We start from the raw sequence: 21307 nt of genomic DNA, 5'->3' as shown, positions 1-21307 counted from the left end.
GGTGGGGGCGGGTTGCGCCGGGCCTGCGCACTGGAACCCGGTGACGACAGCGCGGAAGAGTAATTCCTATTGGCTGATTCGGGCAGTGCCCCATTGTGATGTCACAGCGGAAGTGAAGGAAAAAAACTCTTCAACATCTGTGAGTGAAACACTTTCATTTCTCCCCCTTTCCATTTCTTTTCTCATTCTGACCTTCAATTGGTCACTTGCAGCAACTGAAGGGAAAGGAAGTGAATCCAGGGAGAGTGCAGACTCTGGAAAGGTTGGTTCAGGTCTCTCTCTCTCTCTGAAAGACATTGACATCCTTTGCTCCCTCAGCTTGACACATTTATTTGTCTGGCTAAAAGGATGGTCTCTCGCCACCGGGGGTAGCAGCGCGGTTGGGTGACCTGCACGGCTTACTGCGGTTAGAGAAGATAAAGTATGAGTTAAGGTTGCAGCAGGGGAGTTTGAGAAAAGGTGGGGGATGTTTGTGACCATGTTTGAGGAGCTGTTCGTCGTGTGGGGGGTGGTGGGGGGAATGGAAAAGGAGAAAAATCTGTACAAACCATATAATTGATTGTTGGGAAGAATGTTTCCCGGGGTGTTTATTTGCTGTAACCTACTTTGACACAAGTTTGAATAAAATGCATTGAAAAAATAATTAATAAATAAAAGGATGGTCTCTTTCCTGATGTTCACAATTAAAGGAAGATAAAATGCTGGAAAATCTCAGCAGGTTTGGCAGCATTTGTAGGGAGAAAAAAGCTGATGTTTCAAGTCCGATGACTCTTTGACAAAACTTTGACAAAGAATCATCGAACTCGAAACGTCAGCTCTTTTCTCTCCCTGCAGATGCTCAGATGCTGCCAGACCTGCTGAGATTTTCCAGCATTTTCTCTTTAGTTTCAGATGCCAGCACCCACAGTAATTTTCTTTTATCACAATTAAAGGGCTGGTTTCTCCAGGAGATGGCTGCTATTTAATGGGACAGTAAATTAATATCGGCTAGAGATATGTCTAGTAGTTTTAAATTAGATATATTATTTATGGTCTGTAATAAAGTACATTTACTATTATTTCTGGTTGTATAATATTGTACTGTCGCTATTTATATATTTCCAGTCATCTCTTCCCTCAAAAGGCTATTAGTCTATGGCATTCTCTTCCACAGGGATCAGTGGAGTCTTTGGGTCACTGAATATATTCAAGGATGAGTTGGACAGATTTTTAATATTTCCTTTGTCATGTTTTTTTACCATTTTTAAAATAATGAATGCAACAGAATAACAGAAATATTGCTGGAAAATGGGTACAGTGTAGAACAACTGATACTTGCGCATAAATACAAGCAATACATTGCAGAATTAATTCAGAGCAGGATATTTGAGCGACCAGAGCCTCGAGATGAAATGCCAGATCAGTTACCAGGTTAACATAGTGAGTGGAGAAAGAGGGTAAGATTATATAGAAACAGACGAATAACAATGCAGGGCGCATACCCCAAAATATTACAAAACACACTAACAGCAGAGTCGAATTAAAATAACATAGATGACATAGAGTGGCAGGGCTCCATTGTGACGTCACAATTCGGAGGTTGGACAATGAGTTTCAGACTAAAACTTCCTCCTCATCTGGGAGCTCAGTGTTTCCCCCTTTCCATTTCCTTTCTCATTCTGGGGGGACATTGGTGACTTGCAGCAACTGTAGGAAAGGAAGCGAATCCAGGGAGGGTGCAGACTCTGAAAAGGTTGGCCCAGGCCTCTCTCTCTCTCTGAAAGACATTGACATCCTTTGCTCCCTCAGCTTGACATATTTATTTGGCTAAAAGAATGGTCTCTTTCATAATGTTCACATTAAAGGGGTTAAGCCATTTATTATTATTTCTTGTCTTTTGATATAGGTCTGTGAATAATTTCACAGTTTTATTTCAGCACAGAAGGAATCCATTCAGTCACTTGAGTCCATGCCGACTCTCTGCAGAACAATTCAGGCTGTCCCATTTCCCCTCGATATCACCATACCTCTGCAAGTTTATTTCCTTCACGTGCCCTTCTACGTTCAGTTTCAAATAATCTTATCGTCTCAACTTGCACCACTAGGTAGTGAGTTCCAAGTCATCAGCACTCACTGCCGAAATAAACTTCTCCCCCACTGCCCCATATGTCTAATCATGGGTTAAGATTAGATACAGCAGAGTGAGAATGGAGGGAGTATGTGGGATGGAAATTTACAGCTTTAGGGGAACGAGGGAGGAAAAATATTCCATTGAAACTAGAATTGTCTTCTGAATTTCTATTTTATTTGACAGTGATGATATTTATAATCTCCTTTTACAGTACATTAGAAAGTGAGGATTTACAGACAGAAATCTGAAAGTAAATGTCGCATCTGGGTCTGACAAAGTCACTCGATTCCTTGGGACCTGAATATCATCGGACTTCGAACCTAGAAGTGGAAATGTTTGTCTGTCTCAAGAGATTTTAAAGCACCAAGACACACAGACACCTGGGTAAATGCGTTCCAAGGAACTGACTGGAAAAAGCGTCAACCAATTACTTTGTGTTATAAATTTAGAATACTCAATTATTTTGTCCAATTAAGGGGCAATTTAGTGCAACCAATCGACCTAACCTGCACAACTTTGGGTTGGGGGGATGAGACCCACGCAGACATGGAGGCAATGTGCAACTCCACACAGACAAGGGGCCGGCATCGAACCCGGGTCCTCTGCACCCTAGGCAGCAGTGCTAACCACTGCACCACCGTGCCGCTCTGGTGTTAACCAATTACACAGCCTGATAAAACATCGCACCATTCAGAGCGGAGAGAAATCCTGCACGTTTTTGCTGTGGACGAGGCTTCAACTGATTATGAAACCTGGAGAGTCTCAAGGACGCCTGCACCTGAAAATGTGGGCACTGTGGCAAAGGATTCAGATCCCCATCTGTGCTGGAAACTCATCAATGTCGTCACACTGGGGAGAGGCCACTCACCTGCTCTGTGTGTGGGAAGGGATTCACTCAGTCATCCCACCTGCTGCCACATCAAAGAGCTCACACTGGGGAGAAGCCATTCACCTGCTCTGAATGTGGGAAAGGATTCAGTAATTTATCCACCTTGCAGACACAGCAGTAAATTCACACTCTGGAGAGGCCTTTCAAATGCTCTGCATGTGGACAGGGATTCACTGAGTCATTCAGCCAGATGATCGACCAGTGCGTTCACACTGGGGAGAAAGTGTTCACCAGGATGTGGTGTTCACCTGCTCTACTTGTTGAAAAGGATTCCGTGATTCATATAGCCTTCCGACTCATCAGCGAGTTCATACCAGGGAGAGGCCATTCACCTGCTCCATTTGTGGGATCGGATTCACTCAATTATCCAGCCTGCTGACACTCCAATGAGTTCACACCGGGGAGAGACCGTTCACCTGTCTGACTGCGGGAAGGGATTCACTCGGTTGTGGGAAGTGACCTTTTGTGGATCAATTCAAAGGAGATGTACTCTCCCAGACTCGAAGCGCATCAGCCCACTGGAAGCAAGGTCGTGAGACCGGCCAGTCCAGAAGAAAGAAACCCTCTAACCGTCCAACCTCACTAAGTGTCAGAATGAAGATGGTTCAGTCCTGGATGTGATTAACAGCAGCAATAACAGCAGAAGCCAATCCCTGTCATCACTTCTGAACACTCTGCTGTCTCAACAGGATGCATAGCAGAGTGAATCCTTTTCCACAAATAGATCAGATGAACGACCTCTCTCTACTGGTGTGGCTTCAGGGTGGATGAATCACAGAATCCATTCCCACAATCAGAGCAAGTGAATGGCCTCTGTCCAATGTGGATTCATTGGTGCATCTGCAGTTTGGATAACTGAATAAATCCTTTCTCACACTCAGAGCAGGTGAATGGCCTCTCCTTGTGTGAACTCTCTGGTGTTCCAGCATGTTGGATGACCTAGAAACCTCTTCCCAAGGTCAGAGCAGCTGAACGGTCTCTCCTCAGTGTGAGTGCGCTGGTGGGACATCAGTTCTTGAGAACTTTTGAAGCCACTCCCACAGGCAGAGCATTTAAAGGGACTCTCATTGGTGTGAGTGACTTGGCGTATTCGCAGGTTAGAAGAACGAGTGAATCGCTTCCCCCACACAGTGCAGGTGAAAGGCCTCTCCCCAGTGTGAACCTGCTGGCGAGTCAGAAAATTGAATGACTCACTGAATCCCTTCCCACACTTCGGGCAGGTGAATGGTCTCTCCCCTGTGTGAACTCTCTAATGTGTCAGAAGGGTGGATGAATGTTTGAATCCCTTCCCATAGTCAGAGCACATGAACGGTTTGTCCCCAGTGTGAGCTCATTTGTGTCTCAGCATGTGGGATGACTGAGTGAATCCCTTCCCACACACACAGCAGTTGTGGGAAACCAGCGGCCTGGGGGCCACATGCAGCCCATCTGGGTTCTGAGCGCGGCCCACAATAAACATTTTGCTGACTGTTGCCCACAGGCAGGGTTGCCATATTCCACCAATTCCCATCCACATAGTTTTTTTCTACCGGTATTACTGAAGTGATCCACTGGACAGCTTGTTTATGATGCAGAGCGAGGCCAACAGCACGTGTTCAATTCCCGTACTGGCTGAGGTTATTCATGAAGGCTTTGCCTTCTCAACCTTGGCCTTCACCTGAGGTATGGTGATCCTCCAGTTAAATCACCATATCTCAGCTCTCCCTGTCAAAGGGGAAGGCAGCCTGTGGTCAACTGGCACTATGGCGACTTGACTTGACACATGTAAAGCGAGGGGAAGTGAAGTGAGGAGCATTCTGATTGCACAACATTGACTGTGAGCCGTGCACTCCCTCTGCATCCAAAGTGTAAATATTTTATTTTTAACATTTGAAGTTGATAGTTCAATTAAAATATAAATGAATTGAACTAAGCATTTTCTATAACTCGTTATGAAATATTTGGTGTGTATTAAATGTATTTAATCTGATAGATAGGTCACAGTTAGTGGATTTCAATCTTGCCGACACAGAGATGAATGAGGGTCACTCATGCGGCCCACTCACTAGCCGAGTCTGCCATCACTGATCTGAGGAGATATCCTTACTGTTCAGTAAACCTTACATGGAAAAGGCACAGATACAACTGGACATGGAGGAATATAATGGAATTATTTTGGGAAATACAGTGTATGTGCAGTTTATTCAAACCGTGCATTATCATATCCCCTTCACAAATAGCTGATGTCAGGGCGGCACGGTGGTGCAGTGGTTAGCACTGCTGCCTCACGGCACCGAGGACCCGGGTTTGATCCCGGCTCCGGGTCACTGTCCGTGTGGACATTCTCCCCGTGTCTGCGTGGGTCTCACCCCACAACCCAAAGATGTGCAGGGTAGGTGGATTGGCCACACTAAATTGCCCCTTAATAGGGAAATAAAATTCCTTCATTGGTCAAAATCTTTATTAGGTTGATGCTCTTTGAACCTCGGAGCGCAACAACACAATTGGTCTCTGTCAGTATTGATGCTCCACATGAGCCTCCACCCACCCCTCTTCATCTCCCCCATCAGCATATCCTTCTATTCCTTTCTACCTCATGTATGCTTCCAGGGGCCAGTGCAGGCTCGATGGGCTGAATGGTCTCCTTCTACACTGTAAATTCAATGATTCTATGAATCTCGGTTCCCTTTCAATGTATTCATGCTGTTCCCCTCAACCACTCGCTGTGGTAGTGAGTTCCACATTCTCACCACTCGCTGGGTAAAGAGGTTTCTCATCAAATCCCTATTGGATTATTGAACTCTTCATAATCTTAAGGACTTCCATCAGATCACCCTCGAGTCTTTTTTTTTCTAGCGAAAAGCAGCCCCAGCCTTTCCTGAGGGTTAATGTGCAATGGGGCGGCAGGTAGCACAGTGGGTAGCACTGATGCATCATAGTGCCAAGGACCTGGGTTCGATTCCCGGCTTGGGTCACTGTCTGTGCGGAGTCTGCCCGTTCTCCCCGTCTCTGCGTGGACTTCCTTCGGGCGGTCCGGTTTCCTCCCACAGTCCAAAGATGTGCGGGTTAGGTTGATTGGCCGTGATAAATTGCCCTTAATGTCCAACAGTTAGGTGGGGTTACTGCGTTATGGGGATAGGATGGAGGTGTGGGCTTATGTAGGGTGCTCTTTCAAGGGCATGTGTAGACTCGATGGGCCGAATAGCCCCCTTCTATGCAAATTCTTTGATAAAAATGCTCTCAGTTCTGGTATTATTCTTGTGAATCTTTGTTGCATCTTCTCCAGTGCCTCTATTTCCTTTTTCTATTTATTTAAAAAAAAAATTTATTCTACTTTTTCACATTTTCTCCCACATTTACACCCATCAACAATAAACAATAATCAGCAAGATATGTCAATCCCCATAATAACAACGATCCCATCCGCCCACCAACCCCCAAACCTCAGCCCACATGTTTACATAAACAAATGACAAAAAGGAATCAGGGATTACCCGTAGTCACCCTTAATCTACACAGCCACCCGCACCCCCCCCCCCCCCCCCCCCAACTAATGTCGATGTTATCCAGTTCTTGAAAGTGCATAATAAATAGTGCCCATGACTTGTAGAACCCCTCCGACTTCCCCTCAGTTCGAACTTAACCTTCTCAAGGGTCAAGTATTCCAACAGGTCCCCCCCGCCACGCCAGGGCACTGGGTGGAGAGGCTGCTCTCCATCCCAGCAGGATCCGCTTCGGGCGATCAACGAGGCGAAGGCTATGATATCTGCCTCCTCTCCCGTTTCCAACCCTGGCTGGTCCGACACCCAGAATATGGCCTCCTGGGGACCCGGGTCCAGTTTCACACGCACCACCTTGGAAATTACCCTAAACACCTCCTTCCAGTACTCCCCTAGCTTTGGACAGGACCAAAACATATGAACGTGATTCGCAGGCCCCCCCCCCGCAACGCTCACACACATCCTCTACTCCTTCAAAAAATCAGCTCATCCTCGTCCTCGTGAGGTGCGCTCTATATACCACCTTCAGCTGTATCAGCCCCAACCTCGCACATGAGGTGGAGGCATTCACTCTCCGGAGCACCTCACACCAGACCCCCTCCTCTATAACCTCTCCCAGCTCTTCCTCCCACTTTGCTTTGATCCCTTCCAGTGGTGCCTTATCCTCTTCCAGAATAGCTGCGTACACCGCTGACACTGCCCCCTTCCCCAGTCCCCTTGTCGTCAACACCTCCTCCAGCAATGTGGAGGCCGGTTCCTCTGGGAAGCTCTGTATCTCCTTCCTGGCAAAATCCCAAACCTGCATGTACCTAAACCCTTCTCCCTGCTCTAGCCCATACTTCACTTCCAGCTCCCTCAATCCTGCAAACCGACCCCGAAGAAACAAATCTTTTAGCGTCTTAATCCCCTTCTCTTCCCATTTCCAAAAACTTCCATCCCACCTCCCTGGCTCAAATCTGTGGTTCCCCCGAATCGGCATTTCCCTTGACCCTAAACCCAACCCGAAGTGTTGGCGAAACTGCCTCCAGATTTTCAATGAAGCTATTATTACCGGACTCCCTGAATATTTCCCCGGAGCTATCGGGAGCGGCGCTGTTGCAAGTGCCTTCAACCCCCATCCCCTGCACAAACTCTCCTCCATTCTGACCCACTGAGAATCCACCCGTCTGACCCAGCTCCGCACTTTCTCCACATTCGCCGCCCAGTAGTAGTACAACAAGTTCGGGAGACCCAAACCCCTGCCTGCCTTCCCCTCTGTAGCAGCACCTTTCTCACTCTGGCCACCTTCCCTCCCCATATGAATGAGGTAATCCTTCCCTCAATCTCCCTGAAAAAAGTATTTGGCAGGAAAATCGGTAGGCATTGAAAACAGATCGGCTTTCACTCTCCCCACCAAACTAGTGATATTGTACCTACGAAGCCTCCCCCACTCCCGGGCAACCTGCACCCCCAGATACCTAAAATGAGTCCCTGCTCTACGGAATGGCAGCCCCCCCACCCCTGCCCCCACCCCCGGCCGAGACACCACAAAGTACTCACTCTTGTCCAGGTTCAACTTGTACCCCGAGAAAGACCCAAATACCCGCAGTAGCTCCAATATTCCTCCTATCGACGCACTCGGCTCCGACACATACAGCAGCAAGTCGTCGGCATATAAGGACACGCTATGCTCTATCCACCCCCCCCCCCCCCCCGCACTATTCCTTTCCATGCTCCCGAACTTCTCAATGCGATGGCCAACGGCTCAATCGCAAGTGCAAACAGCAGGGGGGACATAGGACATCCCTGTCTAGTCCCACGGTGGAGAGAGAAATATCTCGAACTGATATTATTTGTGCGGACATTCGCCTTCGGTTCCTTATATAATAGCTTTACCCAGTTCACAAACCTTGGTCCAATCCCAAACCGCTCCAGTACTGCCATCAGGTACCCCCATTCTACCCGATCAAACGCCTTCTCGGCGTCCAATGCCACAACTACCTCTGTTTCCTTTCTTTCCGCCGGTGCCATAACAACGTTCAAAACCCTCCTAATGTTCGAAAACAGCTGCCTCCCTTTCACGAACCCCGTCTGATCCTCCCCTATTACCTTCGGAAGGCACTCCTCCAGCCTACCCGCCAGTACCTTCGCCAACACTTTTACGTCCACATTCAGAAGTGATATGGGCCGATACGACCCACACTCCGTCGGATCCTTATCTTTTTTTAGTAAATGGGACATCGATGCCTGCCCCAAGGTTTGTGGCAACACCCCCTTCCCTTTCGCCTCCTCAAACATCCCCACCATCAGGGGTGCCAACCTATCCTTAAATTTTTTATAATATTCTACCGGAAATCCATCCGGCCCTGCCACATTCCCCGACTGCATCCTCCCAATCGCATCCTTTATCTCCTGCTCCACTATTGCTCCTTCTAATGTAGCCCTGTCCCCCTCCCCTAGCCTCGGGTACTCCAACCCATCGAGAAATTCCTGCATCTCACGGTCTCCTCCGAGTGGCTCTGACTTGTACAACCTCTCATAAAACTCCTCAAAAACCTTGTTAATCAGCACTGGGGCCACCACCAACTTCCCTGCCCTATCCTTCACCTGAAGAATTTCCCTTGCCGCTGCCTCCCTCCGGAGCTGACCTGCTAACATATCTCCATGTTCATAAACTGCACCCCTTGCTCGTCTCAGTTGGCGCACCGCCTTCCTGGTGGACAGTCGGTCGAAGCTCGCCTGTAGTTCCTTCCTCTTTTCCAGCTTTGCCGGGTCCCCATCCTCTGCATACCTACTAGCTACCTCCAACATCTCATCTATTACCCTCTGCCGCTCCAACCTCTCCTCCTTATCCACCCTAGCCTTAAACAAAATTACCTCACCTCTCACCACTGCCTTTAGAGCCTCCCAGATGACTGCCTTCGACACCTCACCCGTACAATTGAAACCTACATATTCCTTAATTACCTTTTCAATTTTCTCTCAGAATACTTGGTTCCCCAAAAGCCCCACATCCAGTTTCCACCCCGGTCTCTGCGCTGCCCCCTTCTCTAGCACCATATCCACTCAATGTGGAGCGTGATCTGACACTGCAATTGCAGAGTATTCCGACCCCTTGACTCCAGCCAGCAAAGCCTTCCCCACCACAAAAAAGTCGATCCGCGAGTATACCCCTTATGGACCGCTGAGAAAAATGAATACTCCCGTTCCCTTGGGTGCAGGAACCTCCAAGGGTCCACCCCTCCCATTTCCACCATTAGCCCAGCCAGCGCCTTCGCCCCCCCTGATGGAACCAGCGAGCGCGGCCATGATCTGTCCAACCTTGGTTCCTGCACCAGGTTCCAGACCCCCCCCCCCACAATCAGCTCATGCGTGTCTAAGTCGGGAATAACCCCAACCACCTTCCTCACGAATCCCACATCGTCCCAATTGGGACCGTATACACTTAACAGCGCCACTAATCTCCCCTCCAATGCCCCTGTCACAATCACATATCTACCCCCCTGATCTGCCACCACCTTCTCCATCTGGAAGCGTACCCTTTTGCTGACCAGCACCGCTACCCCTCGAGCCCTTCCATCAAATCCGGAGTGAAACACTAAACGCTAACCCAGCCCTTTTTATGTCTCACCTGGTCCTTCACCCTCAAGTGAGTCTCCTGCAGCATTGCTACATCGGCTTTCAAACTTTTAAGATGTGCAAGCACCCTTGACCGGACCTCCTAGCCCTCTCACGTTCCACGTGATTATCCTTACTGGGGGTCTCTCACCCCCCCCCCCCTCCCACCTTTCTTATCCACCATCACCATACCACCGGGCCTTGCCCCATAAGCCTGACCCGCCCCTGTCCATTGTTAACATTGAACCCCTTCCCCCCCCTCCCAAGAACCCCCCCCCCTACAAAAACATCCCCCAACATCCCTCCCTCCACCCCCTCTTGCTCGCCTCGTAGGCCCATTGAAGCCTGCTACCCAGGCTCCAACGTCCGCAGTCCTCCTCTCACCTCACCCCCGTTCACTAACTGACTCTAGTTAGCTAGCGCGGGTGGCTCCCCCCCGCCAATACCTCTCGCCCCCTTCCGCCCAGTCCCAGAGAAAGAAACACCAAAACAAACCCAACAATCCAACCCCTACAATTCACTAACATAACATTTAACCGTCGCAACACAGAACACCATTAACTGGAACTCTGCAACAATGCAAAGAGAAGTAAATTTCAAATTTCAATACAAATCAGTAAAAAAAAAGTTGTAACATTTGTACATTTGTACATTTTCCAGCCGCTCAAACACAGTCCACAGTCTTTCTTCCAGTTCCGCTCTTCACGTCTGTCCCAAGCCTTCTGCCCTCACGAACGCCTCAGCCGCCTCCGCTGTCTCAAAATAAAAGTCTTTGGCTTTATATGTTACTCTAAACTTCGCCGGGTACACCACACCAAATCGCATCCCCTTCTTGTACAAAGCCGCCTTCACTCGCCCAAACGCCGCTCGTCTTTTTGCCAACTCCACCGTCCAATCCTGGTAGATCCGAACCGCAGTACCATCCCACAGCACCTCACGCTTCTGCTTCGCCCAGCTAAATACTTTCTCCTTCATGCAAAACTTATGGAAGCAGATAATTACTGCCCTTGGTGGCTCGTTCACTTTGGGCTTCGGCCTTAATGACCGATGAGCTCAGTCTACCTCGTACAGGGTGGGGTTCTCACCCTCCCCCATCAGCTCCACCAACTTCTTAGCGAAGTATTGCGTTTGCCTTGGGCCCTCTGTCCCTTCGGGCAAGCCCACAATTCTCAAATTGTGCCGCCTTGAGCGGTTTTCCAAGTCTTCCAGCTTTGCTCGGAGCCCTCTGTTAACCTCCACCACCCTCCGCAGCTCATCACCCATCGAGGTGACCTGGTCGCTGTGTCGTGTCACGGCCTCCTCCACCTCCATCTTCTCGCCCTGCTCTCTCACCTCGGCCGATACCTTTGCCACCTCCACCCTGATCGGGCCGATTGCCTCCTCCAACAATGACCTCACCACGACCACCATCTCTTTCCTCAGGATCTCCATGTGCCTCACCAAACGTTTTTCCAGCTCCACCACCATCACCTCGGTCACCTTCTCCACCGTAAGTAGTGCGGGCCCGCCTTGCAGTTCGGCTTCCGCCATCCTGTCAGCACTTTTGCTTTTGCTCGTCTTCTCCTTCGGCGGCGAACCCGCGTTTCCTCCTTTCTTTGACACTGCTTTTCGCATCTTTTAGCGGCTTATTGTTTTTTATCTTCTTTCCTTTCTCCTCTCTCCCCCTTCACCCTCCTGCCCTTCATCAATCTGACATTCTTTTTTGAGAAAAAAAAACTTTTCAACAAACTTCCATGAATCTTCTTTCTTTCTCCTCTACATTCACCTGGGACCAGGCTTCAAACCTTCTTCCTAGGTGGGAGCCATCCGACGTGGAGCACCCTCCCTACATGGCGCTCGGGCCTGCCGCCTTGACCTCTTCGTAGCTCCGCCCCCGCTGCTCCGACCTGCCGGGCCCGACGCCTCAGCCCCCCCGACACCCGCACGGGGTTCTTCGCCGGCTTTTAAACCGGCCCCGCTGGCTGCTCGTGGCGGCCCCAAAGGCCGACGATAGTCGGGGACTGCGTGGGGTCTCATGGATTTCCCCGAAATCGCCGCGAATCGCGGCTACGGGCGGGAGCTCTTTTTTTTGCGGCCACCCTGCTCGCCCACCCCACCGGAAGCCAATAAAGAATATTCTTATGCTCTCCCAAATTTATTTTCCAAGGAGCCTCTGTGTCGTTGAGGTCACAATCAGATCAGCTGGGAACTTATTGAATGGTTGAGCAGGCTCGAGGGGCCGATTGTCCTAGTCCTGCTCCTAATTCGCATGTTATCACATCCTTTATAATAGATTGTAGCATTTTCCCTCCTACTGATGTCAGGCTCATGGGTCTGTGGTTCCCCATTTTCTCTCTCTCTCCTTAAATATTGGGGTTACATTAACCACCTTCCAATCTGCAGGAACCATTCCAGAATCTATAGAATTTTGAAAGATGATCACCAATGTATCCACTATCTCTACAGCCACCTCTTTCAACACTCTGGGATGTCGAGCATTAGCTTTTGGGGATTTATTAACTGTCAATCCCATTATTTTCTCCAGTGCTGCTTTTGCACTAATACTAATCTCTTGCAGTTCCTCGTGCTCAATAGTTCCTTGGTTCTCTCGTGTTTTTGGGATGATTTCTATATCTTCCTCTGTGAAGACAGACTCACATTGTTTAGTTTCTCTGCCATTTCCTTATTCCCCATTATAAACTCTCCTGTCTCTGCCTGGAATGGACCCACATTGGTCTTTGCTAATCTTTTCCTTTTCATATTCCTACAGGAGCTTTTCCAGTTCTCCTCAGTTTGCTCTCACATGGCTATTTATCAGTTTCTTGATCCTCCTTTGCTGAATTCTGACACAAGTTCCCAATCCTCAGGCTCACTACTATATTGTCTCCTCCATTGATCTAATGGAATCTTTAACTTTTCTTGTTCGCCACGATAGCTTCACTTTTGCTGTTTAATTTTTGCCTCTTAAAGGAATCTATATTTTATGTAAATAAGATGCGAGTGGTTGCCTGTCTATTGTCTACTGTCATACAAAGAACAACAAAGAACAAAGGACAGTACAGCACAGGAACAGGCCCTTCGGCCCACCAAGCCTGCTCGGATCATGATGTCTGACTAAACTAAAACCTTTTGTGCTTCCAGGGTCTGTATCCGTCTATTCCCATCCTATTCATGTATTTGTCAAGATGCCTCTTAAACGTCACTATCGTACCTGCTTCCACCACCTCCTCCGGCAGCGAGTTCCAGGCACTCACCACCCTCTGTGTAAAAAATGTCCCTCGCACATCTCCTCTAAACTTTGCCCCTCACACCTTAAACCTATGTTCACCTGGTAATTGACTTTTACAACCTGGCAAAAAGCTTCTGACTATCCACTGTGTTCATGCCATTCATAATTTTGTAAACTTTTATCAGGTCGTCCCTCAACCTCCGTCTTTCCAATGAAAACAATCCGAATTTATCCAACCTCTCCTCATAGTTAATACCCTCCAGGCCAGGCAACATCCTGGTAAACTTCCTCTCTACTCTCTCCAAAGCCTCCACAACCTTTTGGTAATCTGGTGAGGACCAGAATTGTAGGCAATATTCCACCTGTGGCCTAACTAAGGTTCTGTACTGCTGCAGCATTAACATGACAATTTTGTGTAGTCAATTCCCACATCAATGAAGACAAGCATGCCGTCTGCCTTCTTAGCTCCTTATCCACCTGCGTTGCCACTTTCAGTGATATGTTTATTGTAATTTTCCAATCTACCACAGACAACTTGCCCCTCATACCATGTGTTATGGGCCAGGGTTTAGAGAACCCCAAAGTGTATCATGGAGTTCACCCAACCCACAACTTTTACTAGACTGTGGTACGGGGAGCACACGGCCCACTCTACAGGTGTGGTGCAGCAGAAATTTAAAAGTAATTTTTAAAGCAAAACAATGTTTATTCTATGAACTCAGTTAACCTTTTTAAAACATACAGTGAACATCTTAGCACCCATCAATTCAAATATACCCCCCAAAGAATACAATACTATAAGCAATCCTTAAACTTTCCTGTGAACATCCGTAAGACAAAAATCCTTTTTACAGAAGAACATCAGGTTTAAATTCTCTGAGAGCAGTCATCACTCTGAATTCACCAAATGATCTGGAGATAGTCTTTAGATGCAGAGAGAACAGAATTACACCTTTTTCTGGTCAGTGAGAGCAGAAACAATAACAACGGAGCCAACATCTGTAATTTATTGTGAACTTGTTGGAGTCACAACAGGTGTGCTGAATCACAAAACCCCGCCCCACATTGAGAGCAGATGAATGGTCTCTCCCCAGAATTAACCCGCTAGTGTCTCGGTAGTTAGGACAGATCAGTGAATGTTTCCCCTGCTCAGAGCAGGTGAATGGCTTCTTCCAGGTGTGAACTCGCTTGGGTTCCTGCAGTTTGGATATCTGAAGCCCATCTCTCACTAAGAGCAGGTTAACGGCTTCTACCCTGTGTGAACTCGCTGGTGTGTCTGCAGGCTGGATAACCGAGTGAATCCCTTCTCACACTCCGAGCAGGTGAAAGGCCTCTCCCCTGTGTGAACTCGCTGGTGTATCCGCAGGCTCGATGAAGTGGTGAATCTCTTCTCACACTGAGAGCAGGTGAACGGCCTCTCTCCAGTGTGAAGTCGCTGATGTATCTGCAGGCTCTTTAAAGTAGTGAGTCTCTTCTCACAATGAGAGCAGGTGAATGGCCTCTCCCCAGTGTGAACTCGCTGATGTATCCGCAGGGTGGATGAATCACCAAATCCCTTCTCACACTGAAAGCAGATGAATGGCCTCTCCCCAGTGTGAACTCGCTGGTGTGACTGCAGGGCGGATAACTGAGTGAATCCCAACCCACACTGAGAGCAGGTGAATGGCCTCTCCCCAGTGTGCACCCGCTGGTGTATCTGCAGGTCGGATGATTGTGTGAATCGCTTCCCACACTGAGAACAGGTGAACGGCCTCTCCCCAGTGTGAACCCGCTGGTGTCTCCGCAGGCTCGATAAAGTAGTGAATCCCTTCTCACACTGAGAGCAAGTGAACGGTCTCTCCCCAGTGTGAATTCTCTGGTGTGACTGCAGGCTGGATAACTGAGTGAATCCCTTCTCACACTGAATGCAGGTGAATGGCTTCTCCCCAGTGTGAACTCGCTGGTGTGTCTGCAGGGCACATAACAGAGTGAATCCCTTCCCACACACAGAGCAGGCGAATGGCTTCTCCCCAGTGTGAACTCGCTGATGTATCCGCACGCTCGATAAAGTAGTGAATCCCTTCTCACACTGAGAACAGGTGAATGGCTTCGCCTCAGTGTGAACTCGCTGGTGTGTCCGCAGGGCGGATAACTGAATGAATCCCTTCTCACACACAGAGCAGGTGAATGGCCTCTCCCCAGTGTGAATGCGTCTATGAGCTTCCAGCTGTGATGGGGCTCTAAATCCCTTCCCACAGTCTCCACATTTCCACGGTTTCTCCATGTGTTGGGTCTCCTCGTGTTTCTCCAGGTCGGACAATCAGTTGAAGCCTCGTCCACACACAGAACACGTGTACGATCTCTCCCCGCTGTGAATGATGTGATGTTTTTTCAGGCTGTGTAACTGGTTAAAGCTCTTTCCACAGTCAGTGCTCTGGAACACTCTCACTCGGGTGTGTGTGTCTCGGTGCTTTTCCAGTCACACTGATGGTTAAAATCTTTTGAAGCCGACAGAACAGACAAACATTTCTCCTTCTAGATTCAAAGTCCGGTGATATTCAGTTCCAAGGAATTGAGACCCAGTCAGATTGAGACGTAAAGTTTGAGATTTCTGTCTGTAATTCCTCTTGTTCTAATGTCCTGTAAAAACAATTTACAAAAGTCATCACTGTCAGCACAGGATAGAAATTCAGAATAGACAATTCGACAGATCATTTTTTCCTCTCTCATTCCCCAAAAGCTGTAAATCTCCGTCCCACACACTCTCCCTCCATTCTCACCCTGCTATATCTAATATTCACCCTCCCAATTCTCCTGAAGGTGCTGATTCAGGCTGATTGACAGATCCATGCTCACTGCTTCCTGTCCTGGACACAGAGACCATAACAAATAGGAGCTGCAGTCAGCCATTCAGCCCATCAAGCCTGCTCGTCTATTTTGTGGGGTCATTGACCAACCTATGTCATCAACATTCTCCGTGTTACTGATCAAAGGCTGAGTGTGCTGACTCAATATCTGTGAGCTCATGAGGCCGAGCTGTAAAACACCAAGAAAAGGAACGACGAACCCAAGGAGAGAATTCTGAACGTTGAGCAAGATGCCTCCTCGGTGGAGGCAGGAATTAAATCCTTGGAGAACCGTCTGAGTGCCGTGGGGGAGGTCCTGGGGGACTTGGAGAACCGAGGGTCAGAGAAAGAACATCCGAGTCGTCGGCCTACCAGAAGGTGTGGAGGGTAAGGCTCCCGACAGGTCCTTCGAGGACCGGCTGCCACGTTTTCTCAAGCTGGATGTGAAGCCTGGGTGTTTCAAATTAGAAAGGGCATCGGATCCTGTCTTTGAGGCCGAGGGATAGTTTTCATCCCAGGCCTGTAATCATTCGCTTCCACAACTTAAAGATCACCAGAGGGTCCTGGAGACAGGTAAGGTGAGGTGGGACCCGGCTCCATGAGGGAGTGAGGATTTCCTTCTTTTGGCAGCCACACAAACGAAGCATCGAGGCTTCGATGAAGTTTGAAGGGAACTCAAGGCTGCGGGAGTGAATTCTGTCGCTTTACCCTGTGACCCTGTAAATTGTATCGGACAAGTCCGTCAAGTCTTTTGATAATCCGACTACTGCATCGGCCTTCATTAAATCCATGAAGGGCAAGGATTTGTAGGGATGGTTTGCAGCTCGGACTAACTAATCCGGACTCTTTCCTTATCACTTATTTGTTGTCTGAATTTGTTATCTTTTATCCTGTTGAAGGGAGTTGTTATTCTGTGAGGGCCGATTGAATGTCTTCTCCTCCCTCGAGTGTTACAGGGACTCATATTATTTTATCTCAGTTATGGTAGATGTGCCGTATGCTGATTATCCGTCGTCTTTCTTCTATTATCCGAACGTTAATCATGGCAGAACCGAGTGGCGCCATTGCCAACGGGTGGGTGGTGGTGGATGCACGTTTTCACGGGTGGGTCTAAAATGTGGGAGGGACATTCGATCCCCATTCCCTTGTTGGCCCTTCTTTTCTTCTCCTCAGTTTGGAGAAGGTATCCCGAGGGTAACGACAGTCTGGCCGTGGGGTTAATCCTTCGGGTCCTCAGTCATATTGAGGAATGTCCCCTTGGATCTATTGTGGTGGTGATTCTTTTGTCTTTTTGTTATTATGGGAGGGTTTATGTGTTGTTGACTTTATCCTACTCTGGTACAGATGGGGCATTTATCCGGGAAAGGAGCAGTTTGGGGAGATTTTGGTGCCTTTGGTGTAAAATGAGTTGGAGGAGGGGGTCATGGCGCATACCCGACTGTGGTGTGAAAATCTGTTCCTGTTCTCTGTCGTCTAGCTAATGGCGGCAGTTAATCTGCAAATTTTCTCAGGGAATGTACGGGGCATCCATCACCCCATCAGAAGGAAAAAAATCCTCTCCTTTCTTAAGGTGAAAGTCGACATAGCTTTATTGCAGGAATCTCATCAAGCTTAAACTCATTTGGTGCGGCAAGGTGGCACAGTGGTTAGCACAACTGCCTCACAGCATCAGGGACACAAGTTAAATTCGGGCCTCGAGTGACTGCCTGGTTGGAGTTTGCACCTTCTCCTCATGTCTGCGTGGGTTTTCTCTGGCTTCTCCGGTTCCCTCCCACAGGGCAAAGATGTGCAAGTTAGGTGGATTGGCCCCTTGGTATTCAAATAGGTTAGGTAGGGTTACTGGGTGACAGTGACACGGTGGAGTCATGGGCCTAGGTAGGGTCCTCTTTCAAAGGCAGATGTGGAATCGATGGGCTGAATGGCATCCTTCTGCACTGGATTCTATGATGAGGAACACTGTAAATTGAGGCTGGATCGGTTGGGAAGGATTTTCTTTGCCTCTTTGTCATCAAGTAACATGGGTGTGGCAATGCTTATTAATAGAAATATCCCTTTTAAGGTTGAAACCTGTACTAAGGACAAAGGAGATGGATATGTGATCATTAGAGGTTTGGTGCATGGAGATGCTGTTTCAATAATGAATGTTTATGGATGCCCGAACGACTCCCCGGAGTTCATTGCGAAGGCTTTTGTGGATTTTGCTGTTAGCTTCGACTAACTCTTTTGTGGTTGGTCACTTCAACGGCCTCTTATATCCTCTGGTGGATAAGCTCCCGGTTACCAGGCACCCCGCCCCCCTACAAGCTAGGGCGTTGGTCTCGGCTTGTGAGGAGGTGGGTTATGTGGATATTTGGGGAACTTTGCACCCGAGGCGCGGAGATTTTACCTTCTTTCCAGTCCCACAGCAATGTCAGACTAGAATCGCCGACTTCTTCGTGCCGAGAACGACCTGGTGTCCGCTTGCACCACAGGGAACATCATAAATACTGCCCATCCCCCCCCCCCCCCCCCCCCCGGTTTTCTTGAGATTCTGCTCGAGGGCTCATCCCCAGGGCGAGAAAGTGGAGGTTTGATGCCTCCCTGATCAGAGATACTTCATTCACTGCACATTTTCAGGAAGAGTTTGAGTTCTTCCGTTAACTCGGCCCCTGGTATTTCCCCCGCCAGACGTGTAAAGCTCAGGCCGGGGGGGGGTGATCATTTGCGTCACTGCTGATGAAAGGTGCAGAATGCTGGAGAACCAGCGGCGTCTGGAGGTTTGTTTGCTGAAGGCCCAGGAGGAAGTTTCCGCCGGAGTGAAGCTCAGTCACACCAACCCCGCGCTCTGATTGGCTGGAGGACCAGAGTACTTCCGGTCGCGCAACTGTTCCCATTGGTCAATGCCTCAGCAGGACGGTCAGGAGGTGAGCTCCCCTGTACATGCGCAGCTTCCACTCCTTTCGACATGCGCAGTCTCAGGCAGGGAGGAGATCACCGATCGGCTTCCAGCTCTGGTCGGAGCCGTCAGCCGGTTGCCTTGGAAACCTGGTCTAGATGTGTGGAGGGAGGGGGTTGAACGGGCGGGGCTCCCGCGTCCGCGCACTGGAACCCAGTGACGACACCGCGGAATAGAGTAATTCCTATTGGCTGATTCAGGGAGGCATGGTGATGTCACAGCGGAAGTGAAGGTAAAACCTCCTCCTGTCTCCAACATCTGTGAGTGAAACAATTTCTTTTCTTCCCCCATTCTCACCTTCAATTGGTCACTTGCAGCAACTGAAGGGAAAGGAAGTGAATCCAGGGATGGTGCAGACTGGAAAGCTTGGCCCAGGTCTCTTTTTCTCTCTTAAAGACATTGTGTGGAGATGCCGACGTTGGACTGGGGTGAGCACAGTCAGAAGCCTTGCAACACCAGGTTAAAGTCCAACAGGTTTGTTCTCACTAGCGCTCCGAAAGCTAGTGATATCGAAATAAACCTGTTGGACTTGAACCTGGAGTTGTAAGACTTCTTACTGTCTTAAAGACATTGACATCCTTCGCTCCCTCAGCTTGACACATTTATTTGTCTGGCTAAAAGAATGGTCTCTTTCCTGAAGTTCACAATTAAAGGGCTGGTTTCCCCCGGAGATGGCTGACATTTAAGGGGTCAGTAAATTAATATCGGACAGAGATATGTCCAGTGTTGTTATTTGGTACATATTAGATATATTGTTCATGGTTCTATAATGAAGTATATTTATTATTATTTCAGTAGTGTAATATTGTGCTGTAGCTCCGTTATATATTTCAGTCATCTCTTCCTTCAAGAGTGTTGTTAGTCTCTGGATTTCTCTTCCAAAGGGACCTGTGGAGTCTGGGAGTCACTGAATGTGTTCATGGATGAGTTAATATTTTTAATATTTCTTTTGTTATGTTTTCTAACCAATTTTTAAATAACGAATGCAACAGAATAACAGACAAAATGTGGAAAACGGGTACAGAGCAGAACAACTGAAAGGGCCAACATAAATACAAGCAACACATTGCAGAATTAATTCATAGCAGAATATTTGAGTGACCATTGCCTCGAGATGAAATGCCTGATCCATTGAACAACCAGTTAACAGGTTAACATAGTGAGTGGAGAAAGAGGGTACGATTATATAAAAATGGAAGAATAATAATGCAGGACGCACTTCCCAAAACATTACAAATGGACTAACAGCATAGTCGAATTCAAATAAATAACATAACATAATTTGAGGAACCACAAAGGCAAAAAAAACATAATGGGAGTTATGTACAGGCCTCCTAACAGTGGTCAGGACCAGGGGCACAAAATGCACCACGAAATAGAAAGTGCATGTCAGAAAGGCAAGGTCACAGTGATCATGGGGGACTTCAATATGCAGGTAGACTGGGTAAATAAGGCTGCCAGTGGACCCAAGGAAAGGGAATTCATTGAATGTTTACAGGAGGGCTTTTTGGAACAGCTTGTGATGGAGCCCACGAGGGAACAGGCCATTCTGGACTTAGTGTTATGTAATGAGCCAGACTTGATTAAAGATCTTAAAGTAAGGGAGCACTTAGGAGGCAGTGATCATAATATGGTAGAATTCAATCTCCAATTTGAAAGAAAGAAGGTAGAATCAGATGTAAAGGTGTTACAGTTAAATAAAGGTAACTACAGGGGCATGAGGGAGGAACTGACAAAAATCGACTGGGAGCAGAGCCTAGTGGGAAAGACAGTAGAACAGCAATGGCAGGAGTTTCTGGGAGTAATTGAGGACACAGTGCAGAGGTTCATCCCAAAGAACAGAAAGGTTATCAGAAGGGGGATTAGGCAGCCATGGCTGACAAAGGAAGTTAGGGAATGCATCAAAGCAAAAGAGAAAGCCTATAATGTGGCAAAGAGTAGTGGGAAGTCAGAAGATTGGGAAGGCTACAAAAACAAACAGAGGATAACAAAGAGAGAAATAAGGAAAGAGAGGATCAAATATGAAGGTAGGCTAGCCAGTAACATTAGGAATGATAGTAAAAGTTTCTTTAAATACAATAAAAACAAACGGGAGGCAAAAGTTGACATTGGGCTGCTCCAAAATGACGCTGGTAATTTTGTGATGGGAGACAAGGAAATAGCTGAGGAACTAAATAAGTACTTTGCGTCAGTCTTCACAGTAGAAGACATGAGTAATATCCCAACAATTCCGGAGAGTCAGGGGGCAGAGTTGAATATGGTAG

At 48.1% G+C, this 21307-nt stretch overlaps 1 protein-coding gene and 1 long non-coding RNA gene across 2 annotated transcripts; one reads left to right on the top strand and one right to left on the bottom strand.

The window, feature by feature from the left end:
- Nucleotides 1-30: 30 nt before the first annotated feature.
- Nucleotides 31-6227, top strand: LOC140419945 (uncharacterized). The gene is made up of 2 exons (XR_011946103.1): nucleotides 31-139; nucleotides 2322-6227. It is a non-coding gene; the product is annotated as an uncharacterized lncRNA (long non-coding RNA).
- Nucleotides 6228-13968: 7741 nt separating this feature from the next.
- On the bottom strand, nucleotides 13969-18622 carry LOC140419939 (uncharacterized). The gene is made up of 2 exons (XM_072503992.1): nucleotides 18495-18622; nucleotides 13969-15902 (listed from the first exon to the last, which is right to left on the bottom strand). The coding sequence occupies exon 2, from the start codon at nucleotides 15544-15546 to the stop codon at nucleotides 14533-14535; it is 1014 nt and encodes a 337-aa protein (XP_072360093.1). The 5' UTR covers nucleotides 15547-15902; nucleotides 18495-18622; the 3' UTR covers nucleotides 13969-14532.
- Between the last annotated feature and the right edge of the window lie 2685 nt (nucleotides 18623-21307).

This window comes from Scyliorhinus torazame, chromosome 5, assembly GCF_047496885.1.
Source record: "Scyliorhinus torazame isolate Kashiwa2021f chromosome 5, sScyTor2.1, whole genome shotgun sequence".
Lineage (NCBI taxonomy): Eukaryota > Metazoa > Chordata > Chondrichthyes > Carcharhiniformes > Scyliorhinidae > Scyliorhinus > Scyliorhinus torazame.
The sequence above is the reverse complement of the archived record's forward strand: the minus strand, read 5'-3'. Positions and strand labels throughout refer to the sequence as shown.